Below are 13,838 nucleotides of genomic sequence, written 5' to 3'. Positions count from 1 at the left end.
GCTCAGTGTGAACTAGCCTGAGAGTTAAAAACACCAGGGGCCCCGGTCTTCAGGGTCCTCACACTTCTGTGGGTTTTAACACCAGGAGCCCTTCCAGGTTCTCGGGGTGAAGACTGCAGAAAGACACCCTGTGCTTGTGCTTCCAGTAGGAAAAGTTGAAAAATACATATTTGGAATGTACCCAGCGCTCTGTTCTCCTAAAAAATGACTGCCTTCCTAAGACACTGTTTTACCCGAGCCCAACTGACGCGGAGGAAGTAAATACCCCAATCAAACCCCTGTAGCCTTTAACGTGGGCAGGGGACATGCCCACCTCCTGCCCCCTGGCCTTACTGCTCACCTGCTGAGGAGGGGGTGCTGGCAAGACTTGCCCAGGGCACAGCCCGTGGGCATAGCCTCACTAGAACACTGGAACCTGTTGAAAGATCAACTGAGGCGGGACAGACCGTGGCCGAGGCAGGGGAGCCTCAGAGCGGCCCCCGCGCCCCGCAAGGGGACCCCGAACGAAGGTCAGGAAACTGCAATGGGGGGAAAGCGAGGCGCTCTCGGCAACCCGCCCCTCCCTCGTCACTTGGTCACACGGCGGGGGGCGGAAAGAGGGAACCCAAGGACCCGACGTCCAGACAGGAGCAATGATGTTGCCCGAGCCTGGGACCTGTTGCTTCCCCTGGGAGGTCAGCGCCGGCCGAGCTCCTGATGGGGACACACTGAGAACGCTCGGCAGGTTGTACAGCTACGACACGACGCGGTCCCGAGTGACCCTGGTGGCTCGGCACAGATCCCACCAGCACCCGATCCTCGTCTGGACCAAGTTGGTGGAACCGCTCCAAGCCCAGGTGGGGTCCCTCTACACCGTCCTTGGGGAGCTGGGTCACCAGAAGGCTGGAGGCCGCGTGGTGAAGGCCCGGGTACTGGCTTGTGTGGGAGGCACGAGTCTCCCCTGGTTAGAACAAGCCGTCCGGGAGGAGAGGCTGTACCAGCGCAAGGGGGCCAGCAGCCAGTAGAGAGCAAAACGGCAGCTCGTGGCAACGCCCTTCCTCACCCACCTGCCCTGGAGCTGCTGCAGAGAAGATGCAGGCGCTTCCCCGGAGTTCGGAGCTGGAGAGAAGAGGGGAGGGGGTGCTCATCGGGATCGCCCCAGAAATGGGAGCCTAGAGATCAGAGGCTAGGTTCTGGGGCGCTGGGGGCTGGGCCTCGTGTGGGTCCTGGAGGGTTCCAGAAGGTCCTGGCGAATGAAGCCGCGCGGTGTGACGAAGAGGAAAAAAGAAAAAGAAAAAAGAAGATAAACTGAAGCATATTAAACATTTTAAGAGTTTATTTGAGCAAAACTCAGTTGACTCCGGCAGAGCCAACCCAGAAGCGGTTAGGAGTTCGGGAAGGGGCGTTTATACAGCAAAGGCAGGAGCAAAGCAGTGAAATTATTGATTGGCTGTTGCTTAAAGCCTCGTTGGCGATTTGTGATAGGTTGTCACTCCCAGACTTGGATTTTGGTTTGCCACCTTAGACTCCCGTGGCATCAGAGCCCCTTCCGTCCAAGGGCTTCATTGTTTAATGAAGTTAACAAACCTGGTCATTGCAATTGTGTGTAAATGCCCACAAATACATACATGTTCATAGTTGGCAAAAAAAAAAAAAAAAAAAAAATCGTTAAACTATCAGTTATCTCAAGATGCTCATTTAGAAGAAAAATCATTCCATTTCTTAATTATTTGGTTTCTATGTCTAGAGTGAAGTGGCAGCTTAAAGTAATGGTGCTAGATTAGGTTGGGGAGGAGGAACCACCAGCATTTCAGCTCTGACTCTGCAGTGTAACACGGGTTAAGGAGTAGATTTTCTCATTTCTAATGAGGATACAATGCCAACTTCTTAATGGGATTTTTATTAGTTTCCTCTGGCTGCTATAAAAAAATTGCTACAAACTTGGTGACTTTTTTGGGGGGGGTTACCCGCTGCATGGCATGCAGGACCTTAGTTCCCCCAACCAGAGATCAAACCTGCAAACTTGGTGGCTTAAAACAACACAAATGTATTATCTTACAGTTTTGGAGGTCAGAAGTTCAAAATGGATCTCAATGGGCTAAAAACCCATTGAGGGTCTGCAGGGCTGTGCTCCTTCTGGAAACTGTGTCTTTTCCAGCTTCTGGACGCTGCCTGCATCCCTTGGCTGGTGGCCCTTTCCTCCACCTTCAGGCAGCAATGGCTGGTCAAGTCCTTCTCACTCTGACCGGACTCCCCTCCCTCACTCTTTCACTTATAAGGACCCTTGTGATCCCACTGGGTCCACTCAGATAATCCAACATAATCACTCCATCTCAAGATCCTTAAGTCAATTATGTCTGCAAATTCCCTTTTGCCATGTAATCTAACATAAATCCAGGTCCCTAGAATTAGAGTGTGGACATCTGGGGGGGTCAATATTCTATTCTGCCTACGACAATATTATTGAACAGCTTATAAGAGGAAGTGTGTACAAAATGTTTAAAATGTGTGATGACAAAATTATTCCATTTTTTCTCATCCCCCCCCCCCCTTCTCCTCCTTCTCTTCCTCCTCTCTCTCCCCTTTTATGAGACTATATATTTTTTAATTGATTTTTTGCATCTTTCATTTGAGGATCTAATCTTATTGCTGTTTATTGCTTTTTTCTTCTTCTCATTTTATTTTCTACAGTCTTGTTTTCAATATTTATTTCCACATCCTTGAGTCTTACAAAGTAATCCTGTTTGACAGCCAATTCCTGCCTGCTGTCCCCTCATGACTATTTCTGTCTCTTGCTATATTCTCACACCATCGGCATACTCTATATTCACCTTTGCTTTGTCACCTCTTGAATGCATCATTTATGAACCATATTCTCAAATGTTTTCACTGTTATGTTACCTCCAGATGAGCAGTTTTTTTTCTCTTGAGCTACAAACTACATTGACACTTTATGCTTGTGTAAAACTCAGGACACCTCCTTGTTTATCTGTTTTAAGGGAAATGTTTCATGGTAGGTTTTCATATTCTAAAGTTTTCCTCACATATTTGCAGAACTGTTAATGGAGAAAGAATTTCATCGCTGTGTCTGAGCAGTACAGCAAAGTAGAACTTTATCAAGTATCTAGTCAGCAAGATCAATGCAGACAACTAATATAATAACCCAGCACACAAAATGACATTAATGCAAAATTGAATTTTTGAAGTGCATGCAATGTACAGTGGAATAAAGTGGAGATGGGCCATTGCCTAAGGCATTTGATAATCCTAGGATGCCAGAGTGGATCACTTGAAGTTGAAAACACATATTTTTGAGGTAAGAATTGCCCTGATGTATACTCTTTTGTATTCAATTCATTAAAAAATATACTTTGAATCACTTAATTTAATATTACTTTCATGGATGCAAAACAAAGAGGGTTCTGTGTATCTCATTGACTGCATCCCCTCTTATTAATTATTGACAAAACTAGTAATAATTGGGATATGCTAGGTCTAAATATATTCCAGAAAGATGTATTAATTACAAAAAATGTTTAACATGACCAATAATATAATGTTATATTGTAATACAAACACGGTCTATGTCTAAATAATGTTGGAAATCAGAAAATGTCCAACAAATACTCAACAATTGGTTAAGTATTTGAAAATATCTAGTTAATATACTGAATTTTTCCATTTTATCTCAATATTTACCATTATAGAAACACACTTTCCAGAAAATTAATTGTTTTTGTCCTTTTGCATGTGCTGCCTAGACAGTATTCCACCCAGAGAGAATACTATAGTTACCTCATGATAATGTATATTTTCTTGGTAAAGACAGGGCTCATCAACCCTCCACTAGCAGTGCAGGAATATCAATGATAGTCAAAATTACATACGTGTTTTGCATAATATAAATGAATAGAATTAGGATAAAACTGATTCTTGTTTGACCAGAACCCAAAAGCATCACTGCCATTCATCTGTAAGGCCCTGAATTCAATTTCAGTGCCCTGGACCAAAAATAATTTTAGCAATATGGCATTAAATTTCAGACGTTATACTTGAAATTTGAGTCTCCTTGATTGGAACTTCTTTCACCTGGACCAGGTTGAGCTAGCCAAGACTGGGCCAAACAAAATATATTGACAACAGCCATCTACAGTTCTAATATCTAGCTCACTGGAAACTATAATAAAATAGAAATTTCATATATAAGACTTGACTTAGGTTACCACATCCAGCTGAACTTTAGGACATATGGCTTGCCAAAATGTGAGAAAATATCAGCTCATGAGATGCCGAGGTCTGCTAGGAGTAGCTAGAAAATATGGGGAAAATTACACAGAAGAGGAGAGGCAGGAAGGGTGACTGGACTCCCTTACCTGCGGCAAGGTTTGTGGGAGGAGTTGATATGAAAACACCTGGATGCTGTCTTACCTGGTGCCCGGACCAAACAGTTGACATCTGTATGGAGTTTTGACAATGTGAGGGAAAAGTAGGGAGGAACCATCAACCACATCTCATCCCTGGACTTGGATGATGGGGTCCAAGCACCAATGGACAGATGCTTTGGAGGAATGTGCTAATGATCTCAACACCATCTGGGTTCAAGGCAGCAACTCGGACTCATGAATATACAAAGGAACAAGGCTGTGCGGGAAGTGACGGTGGGGCAGATTATACCTCAGTGGCCTATGAGACCAAGAAATCAAGTAGAAAGTATACAGAAAAATGGCTGTCAGTCAAATGCATTAGAAATCCCCTTGACTTTGGCGATACAACCGGCACAGAAAATCCTCCCTGCAAACCCTGCTGTGAGCCTGGTTATAGGAATCACAGGAGCACTACCGACTAGTATGACCTAGAGAATTCCAATTGCAAATGTAGCAAGCACTATGTAAAACACATCATATCCTTACATTGTGCAAGTGACTTGGCATTTTCTAATTTAGTACAACAGCCATTCAAAAAGAATACTCTTAACTCCACAGATGAGAAAACTGAGGCATGAAGAGGTCAAGTGTTTTGTACAAACTTACTAAACCAGTAGCTAAGCAGGCATTCAAGCCAAATACATCCAACTTTCTCACTTTTCTATTAAACATACCAATTCAAAAACACATAGATTAAACTGAGAGTTAAATACAGCAGCACTTCTTTAAAAGTCCTCCAGAATACATATCACTAATAAGTAAAAGTGTAGTAACTCTTAGTTTCAATATTAACCACATAAAAGTACTAGACTGTCATTTCCATCTCTAATCAAGGTTAACATTTTCTATAGCTCATTTGGAACTGAAGTGAACATAATGTATTGAGTTTGTTTTATCTGCTTTTGGCAAAACTTAATCCCAATAAGATGTAAGATGACATATTACATAGGTATGAATTTTCATATGAATTCTACTTATATGTAAAATCATGCAAAGGACGACTGGGTCATAAAGAGTATAATATATGTGTATATATATCTTTAGTTGGAGGATTGAAGAGGGAGACAGAACTATAGGATAGAAGAGTATTCTATTCTTTTTCCTTTTGTGTGTGAATTTATCCTTCTCCTTCTGATTGGATATGAATCAGTAATAAGGTTCCTTCAATTTTGTCTCTCACTTCTCTTTTTTCCCTAATTTCCTTAAATTTAACTTATCTATCTTCACTCTCCTGTTTCCTCTCCCTTGCTCCCCCAGGAGAGGAAGGGCATAAGACTCAGCAGAGCTGGAGGAGAATGTATATATTGCAGTTCTTTATTTTTTCTCTTCAAGCCTTGGTGGAGACAAATAGTGATTTATTTGAATTGCAAATAACCACATACAGTGTAAATAGCACTTTAAAATGTTAAGAGCTATTACTGTAATTTCTTTCTTTATTTCATTCTTTTATATATTTTTGGATGAAATACCTACTGAAATCTGTATATAGTCTAGTGTTTGTCAACTTTATATTTTATATAGAGAATTCTTTATTCTAACAAATTTGTCACTTGATTTAATTTCATTAAAGTAACAGTCTCAAGACATCCAAATAGATGTATTGACTTAGAGTTTTATAAATTAAAGGACAATTGTCAATTGACATAAAATTGAGTAATTGGTTAATTCATGGAAATTAACTATTTAAGTTAATGAATTGTGAAACTATAATAGAGTTGTCTTGGTCATCATAAATGAATTCTTCTGGCATCTGTTAAAGTCTAGGAAGAAAGCAATTATAAAACTCTTTCCAATCCTATTTAGTAAACCAAGGATTGCTATTCCTTCCTAGTCCACTTAATATGTATGTTTTTAAAAAGCTATTTATAGAGAGGCTGAAATGCATGGGAGGATCAATACTGTACCAAGATTGGTATTTTCAGCATTTTCTTTTAGTTGATGATTTATAAGGTGCCAGAAGCACTAATGGAATCTTTAACTCTTTGTCATGTTTCGATTTTCTCTAATTATCTACATTTTAATTATGGCCAAATTCAAATTCTATACAAATTCAATAATGCTTCTGGAAATTTTGTAGACATTCTAAACCGAATTATGGTGTCAGGGAGCTCACTAGAATAGAGATTGTAGAAAAATAATCATTAAATTTAATGGCTATTCACAGTTAAATTATTAAAATACCTCACAGAAATTATTGAAAATATAGTATAAAATAAAATTTCAAAATTAAAAAACCTAGTAAACAATGTTAAAGGATTCAAACACACTACTTAATTTAAATTATTTTAATATTAATAAGAAAAGGCTGAAACAAGACAAAATCATCATTTACAAGTGCTATATAATACCAGCATTTAAACTAAGTAATAGGATACATCATTCAAAAAATCATAGCATCAGTGCAAAAGTGAGCACAGTGTATCAAGTTGCCCAACTACACAAATTAAATGTGACATTATTCTTATATATTTTGTAACTACCAGGATGAATTCAGAGTCAAAACAAAATTCTCTGGGGGGAAAATGGATTTGATTCTGAACACACTCCATTCAATAAAACACTAAGTATAAAACAGTATTTTGAGCAATAAAAACCTTAATTATCAAATATTTAGTATTTCTTTATAATTAATTTCTGTGACACAATTAGTTCAGAAATAAAAGAAGATAATGATTCAAATACACTGCTGACTTAGCCCAATGTAGTCCTAGGGCTACATTTTCTACAATTTCTACATGTTTTCAGAAATTGAGTGGGTAGTTACACCCATGAGAAGAAAGAAAAGATGTTTTGGTTAAACAGAAGAGAAAGACATCCATGGGGATACCTACCCTGACTCTTGCTCTTGGCCCAAGTGAGCATCCATGTTCTGGAAGGAAAAAGGACCACTCTGTGAGCAGGAAGAGGTATATGACATCCATATACAACATCCTTTGATAACTTTCATTCTATTTTATTTTTGCAATATGACCAAAGAGTTTCAGATTGGTAATAAGAAAATATAGATGATAATGCTGACTGTGATAATGATAATATAAAATTCCCTAAACATCATGGTGTAAAGCAGAGGGCACTTAACAACTTTAAAAAATATTCATATTAATGTATGATTGCAAGATTGGTGTGTCTCCATTTAACTTATGAGTCACATATAGGCTCAATAAGGTTAAATAATTTGTCCAAAGTCACACTGCCAGGAGGTGGCAAGACCTGGTAATATTCAACCATCAGATGCCAGTCCCAATCCACATTTCATTATCTTACAGCTGCATTTCATTTTAGTTTCAATTCTATCACAAAGTAACCATCCCATCAAGGATTGGCCAGCAAGGTCATTGGCCATTGCACTGCCCTGGGTGCTGGGTTATATCATAAGCATAAATTTAATTTGATAAGAAACTACCAAACTTGTTTTCCACAGCGTCTATACTATTTTGTATTCCTACAAGCAATGAACAAGAGTACTTCCAGTTCCTCAGGATCCTTTTAAAAAGTATTATTACTTTTTAAAATTTTAACCATTCTAGTAGGTTTGTAGTGTATCTCATTATGGTTTAATTTAAATTTCCCTGATGAATAATTATGTTGAATATACTTTAATATACTAAATTTCCATGTGTAGATCTTGGGAAAGTGTCTATTTAGATCATTTTCCCAGTTTAAAATTTGAGTTATTTTAAGTTTTCTTTTCTTTTTTTTTTTTTTTTGGAGTTTTGATAGTTCTGTATATATTCTGGATGCAGGTCCTTTGTCAGAAATTGAATTTGCAAATGTTTTCTCCTAACCTGAAGTTTGTACTTTCATTCTCTTAACACTGTCTTTAGGAGAGAAAATATTTTAAATTTTGACCAAGTCTAATTTAACACTTTTTCCTTTTATGAGCTATGCCTCTGGTGTGGTATCTAAAATCCCTTTGCATAACCCAAGGTCACGTAGATTTTTCTTCTAAGATTTCTTTAAGAAGTTCTATAGTTTTTCACTTTATGTTTAGGTATATGATTTATTTTTACTTAATTTTTATATAAGGTGTGAGGTTTAGGTTGTGGTTCAATTTTTGGTGTATAAGGATGTGAAGTTGTTTAACTCCAGAACTATCCTTTTTCTACTGAATTGTCTTTGTAACTTTCAACAAAAAATCAGTTGACTATCTTTGCATTGGTCTATCTCCAGATTTCTTATTCTTTTCCATTGACTATCTGTTCTTTTGCCACTACATTTTTTATTACTGCAGCTTTATAGTAAATTTTGAATCAGGTAGTATGTTTCCTCCAACTTTGTTCTTTTTCAAAATTGCTTTGACTACTCTTACCCTCCCATATATCCCCCTTCCTTTTTGAATACATTAAGGTCTGTCCTCCCTACCTGCCCCTCTTCCCCTGCTAAGTGCAAGGCTATTCTTGGAGAGGTTTAGGTTTTGCTTATGTGAAAGGTGACTGTCATTGGGAGGTGTTAAGGAATGAAGCTGTGGTAGTCCACAGCCTCTGCCTGGTGAACCTGCCCTTATTCCTTCTCCTAGTGCAGTTCTTTTAAATGGCAAAGTCTTGTTTAAATTATGAATTTGCATTGTTATTTTTCATACTATTTGAACAAAATCCAAGGTGGTTGATCACTGGGGAAAGACACAAGATACAAAGTCCTGGTCCTCCATTTCCTGGTCAGTCCTTCTAAGAGAGGACTTGGTTGACACATAGTATATGTCAGGCTGCCGAGGATACCCTCAGCGCACTCCTGCAAACATTCTACTTCCCTAGGAGTTACCTTTTTTTTTTAGAGTCTTTTTTAAAGCAGCTCATAAAATGATAGAGTAGCCACTGTTTCGAAGAAAAGATCTAGCCAATGCCAAGACACGGATTAATCCTTAAAAATGGGTTTTTATAGTGCAAATTACATTAAAGGATAGAGTAAACAGTTCATAATATAAAGAATATTTGGTGGAAAACTGTAATTGTCCTGTGTATCCCAAATATTTGGAGATTCCCATCCCCCCAAAATTTAATGGCTTCATAAATTTCCCTGAAAATGAATCCCAGAAAACTCACATACAACTATAAATATGAGAAGGCAAATAAATTATATATGCATAATTTTGAAGAAAAAGAATTGTAAACAAATAGTGCCATGCCACTGTTATTCAAGTATTAAACAGCATTTAAAAATTATGATATTGGTAACAACAATGTACCCATTCTGCCAAAGGCAAAAAAAAGTACTTGAAAGGCTACTCCAGTTAAATGTCATATGTAGAAAATATAAACTTTTCACTATCATAACTAGTGAATATCACAATAGCAGGAAGTCATGGTATAGAAGGAATAGGCAATAAGCCTCCCAAGTACTTACAGGGCTATATTAGCATAGTTTCCACAATATGTAATTCTACAGTAGAATTTAAACATTATCAGTTAATGTTGAAAGAGAAGAAACAAGTTATGAAAAAGTTACCTATATGTAAACAGAATCTAAAAAACTATACTGTGCTCTCAATAGGTATTATTTTGCATTTAAAAAAATAAATTTAAAGATAATCACTGGAATAATTTAAAAATAGAGCAAATAACCCAAATAACTAGATTTTTTTAATATAAGAAAACTTTGCCTTCATAGGAAAAAATAGAAAGCCAATAAAACAGCAATTTTTTAAATCAAAAGGAAAGAAATGAGCTAAGTATTTTACTTGAGAACTTGGAAAGATAACTTTGAAGATGTAGAAGAAAAGAATAATAGAGATAAAAGAAGAGATTAATTAGAAAACAGATGTTAAAGGTAATTTAAAAAAAAAAACCTGGAAGCTCAATTTCCAAAACAAAATAAAAAATAAAGCAAAGTACAATATCAAATCTCTAGCTAGTGTGATGAAGAAAAAACAAGAAACAAATCAGATGAGAAAAGAGATATAGCAATTAGAGGTTAAGAGGATCAATATATATGTATACAGATATATATAGAAAATATATAATAAATAATTAAATTATTAGATAGTAAATAATAAATTAGATAATCTCTATGAATTCCTGGTTTTCTTAGGAAATATAAAGCCCCAAATTGAGTCAATCAGAAGTATTTCTGAGCAGACCAATAACCATGTAAACACAGAGCTGTCAAGAATCATCCTAGAAAGAAATTGGTTACATAAGAAATTAGTTACATGTGCTTTTAAACAATCAAGAAAAAGATAATTTTCATTTCATGGAAAACAACCCAAAGTATAAAAAGTGGAAATATTTCTAGCTTGTTCATAAAACATTCTCATTTTTAAAACCTGGCAAAGATTGAAGGAAAAAGAATACCAAGCTCAGGAATTGAGGGCAGAAAAACATCTGAAACAAATATTGTAAAGAATAGCCATTTGATCACCTTAACAGCTGTCAAAGATGTGTGATAGGATTCAAATCCATCATTGATTTTAAAAAGAGAAAATATCCTGATAGAAAGATATTTCAAAAACATGACCCTATAATTATGTCATAAAAATAGTCAGAACCATATTTAGAACAGAAGCCATAATTAATTGTTATAATGTTAACATTCACTGGGAAGCCTTTGCTATTACAGTAGACCTGCTCAAAACTGTGCATAATATTCGGAAGTAAAATGATGGACAATAATTGGTGCAAGAAAAAACTCAAGAGAATAAAATGGGAAATTACTAATAAACAGATGAGTTTGGTGCACTTTTAAGAAGACACATATAGATAGAGATGCTAACACTGCAATGGCAATCATACTGCAGTAAAATGCTAAAAAACAAAATTCACCAGAGTAAATTTTAAAGATCTAATTGTTTTCACTGAATGATTTATTAATCCAGCAGCATCCCATCTAGCAATAGAAAGGAGCTCCAAAGTGTTACAGAAAGGGAAACGATTTTAAAGGTAGAGAGGAGGTGTGACAAGGAAGTAATAAATGGAAAAAAAAAAAAGGTTAGTTTCATTCACTTTCCTTTGGGGGACAATAGAGTATATTAAAAGGATTACCTCACTGGTGCTGACCAGAAAATTCCAGACTGACCCATTAGGATCACATTCCTGAGGAAGGTCAAAACTGCAATTAGGTCAGGTATTGTTTTGCTTAGCCCAAGTGACTCCATTTTGAGCCTGTTGCTTTTTTAACAATATAAATGTAGCCAATCAACTTGCTGTACACCTTAAACTTACACAGTGTTCATTATACATCAAATATACTTCAGTTAAAAAATATTTTGGAGAAAAAATTAGAAGCAACATATGTTCTCTATACCAAAAATAATGATAGAAAATACAATTTAAAAATAGACAATAGTAACAAAAGTCTAAAATATTTAGAAATAAAGGCTGTAAGAAGTACATGATTCATATATGAAGATATTAAAATTATTTACTGCCAAACCTAAAAAGAATCTGCACACATGTAAGAACACCACATTACCTAATGAGAAGATTCAATACTGAACATGTCAGTGCTTCACAAATCAGTTTATACAACTTTTATGAAGCAATTAAAAGCCCAGAGATATTTTAAAGGTCTGTTAAGATATGTATGAGAAATTCTAGAAGAATACATGTATAGGAATAGTCATGAAATTTTGAAAGAAAAGATAAGGAGGGTTTGTATTTCCAAATATAAATTAGAAAGAAAATATAGTAATTGAAAGAGCACAGAAAATGTGACTGAAGAAACAGAATAGTGAATCCAGAAAGACTAAAATTTTGCAAGAATTTTGTGTATGAAAATGGAGCTATTCTGTGTCAGTGAAGAAAGAGTACCTTATTCAGCAGAAAGAGCTAAATATTTAAAAGAAAAGAAGGGCAGGAACAGGAGAAGAGTGGGGAGGGGATAGGAGGAATCTGAGTGGGGGGAGCAGGAGATAAGGAAGAGAGGAGAGAGGGAAACAGAGGGTGGGGGAAAGGAGAGGAAGAGCTGATATTAGCAAAATGTTAGGGGCCAACAACAATTTTAAAGACCCGAAAATATTTTAGTTTCTTTTAAAAATAAATGAATGCAGTAAAGTTGCAAAATACAAAATTAATATATAGAAATCTGTTGTTTTTCTATACACTAACAATGAGCTATCAGAAGGAGAAAGCAAGAAAACAATCCCCTTTAAAATTGCATCAAAAAGAATAAAATACCCAGGAATAAAATTAACCAAGGAGGTGAAAGACCTATACTTTGAAATCTATAAAACATTGATGAAGGTATTTGAAAATAATACAAAGAAATGGAAAGATATCCCATGCTCTTGGATTGGAAGAATTAATATTGTTAAAATGGCCATACAGTAAGTCCCTGACATACGATCCTTCAAGTTGCAAACTTTCAAAGATGCAAACATTCGTTCCATCAAAGTCAGGAGTGAGTGAAACTGCAGCTTGCCCTCTGTCTCCTATTGCTGATGATCCTTCAGCTCTACCATCTCCCACCTCCTCTCCCTCCTCCAGTCAGTAACTCTTCTTGCCTGTTCACTTGATGCCAGCCCCTGTATGCCAACTGTTGTACTGTACTACTGTACTTTTCAAGGTACTGTTCTATAAGATTAAAAATGTTTATTTTTTGTGTTTGTTTTTATGTATTATTTGTGTGAAAAGTATTATAAACCTATTACAGTACAGTACTATATAGCTGATTGTGTTAGTTGGGTACCTAAGCTAACTTTGTGGACTTAAGAACAAATCGGACTTATGAACGTGCTCTTGGAATGGAACTCATTCATATGTAGAGGACTTACTGTACTACCCAAAGCAATCTACAGATTTAGTGAAATCCCTGTCAAAATACCCATGACATTTTTCACACAACTAGAACAAATAATCTTAAAATATATATGAAACCACAAAAGACCCAGAATTGCCAAAGTAATCTTGAGAAAAAAGAACAAAGCCAGAGGTATTAAGTTCCCTGACTTCAGACTGTATGACAAAGCTACAGTAATAAAAACAGCATGGTAGAGGCACAAAAACAGACACAGATCAATGGAACAGGATAGAAAGCCCAGAAATAAACCCACACACTTATGGTAAATTAATCTATGACAAAGGAGGCAAGAATATACAATGGAGAAAAGACAGTCTTTTCAATAAGTGGTGCTGGGAAAACTGGACAGCTACATATAAAAGAATGAAATTAGAACATTCTCTAACACCATATACAAAAGATAAACTCTAAATGGATTAAAGACCTAAATATCAGACCAGAAACCATAAAACTCTTATAAAAGAACATGAGCAGAACACCCTTTGACATTGATTTAACTCTCCACTTCTATCCTTTCACTTCTATCCTGTCCGGCCAGGTTTGCCCTCCTCATGAAACCTTGTCTCAAATGTGCACTGACAGTCTGTGTTTCAAGCTCTGGATGGAGTGCATTTGAGTGGAGGTAAGATACAACCCAATCAGTAAGTGTAATGCCAGCAGGGCCACTCTTCAAAGAGTAGGCCACCTCTCATCTTTTTTCATAAT

At 36.6% G+C, this 13,838-nt stretch overlaps 1 protein-coding gene across 1 annotated transcript; it reads left to right on the top strand.

Moving 5' to 3' along the window:
- Positions 1–632: 632 nt before the first annotated feature.
- LOC132371623 (CST complex subunit TEN1-like) lies at positions 633–1,004 on the top strand. Its single transcript, XM_059932906.1, has one exon. The coding sequence runs from the start codon at positions 633–635 to the stop codon at positions 1,002–1,004; it is 372 nt and encodes a 123-aa protein (XP_059788889.1).
- Positions 1,005–13,838: the final 12,834 nt, after the last annotated feature.

The sequence above is a fragment of the Balaenoptera ricei genome, chromosome 9 (assembly GCF_028023285.1).
Source record: "Balaenoptera ricei isolate mBalRic1 chromosome 9, mBalRic1.hap2, whole genome shotgun sequence".
NCBI lineage: Eukaryota > Metazoa > Chordata > Mammalia > Artiodactyla > Balaenopteridae > Balaenoptera > Balaenoptera ricei.
Note: the sequence above shows the minus strand (reverse complement) of the source record. Positions and strands in the feature narration are given on the sequence as shown.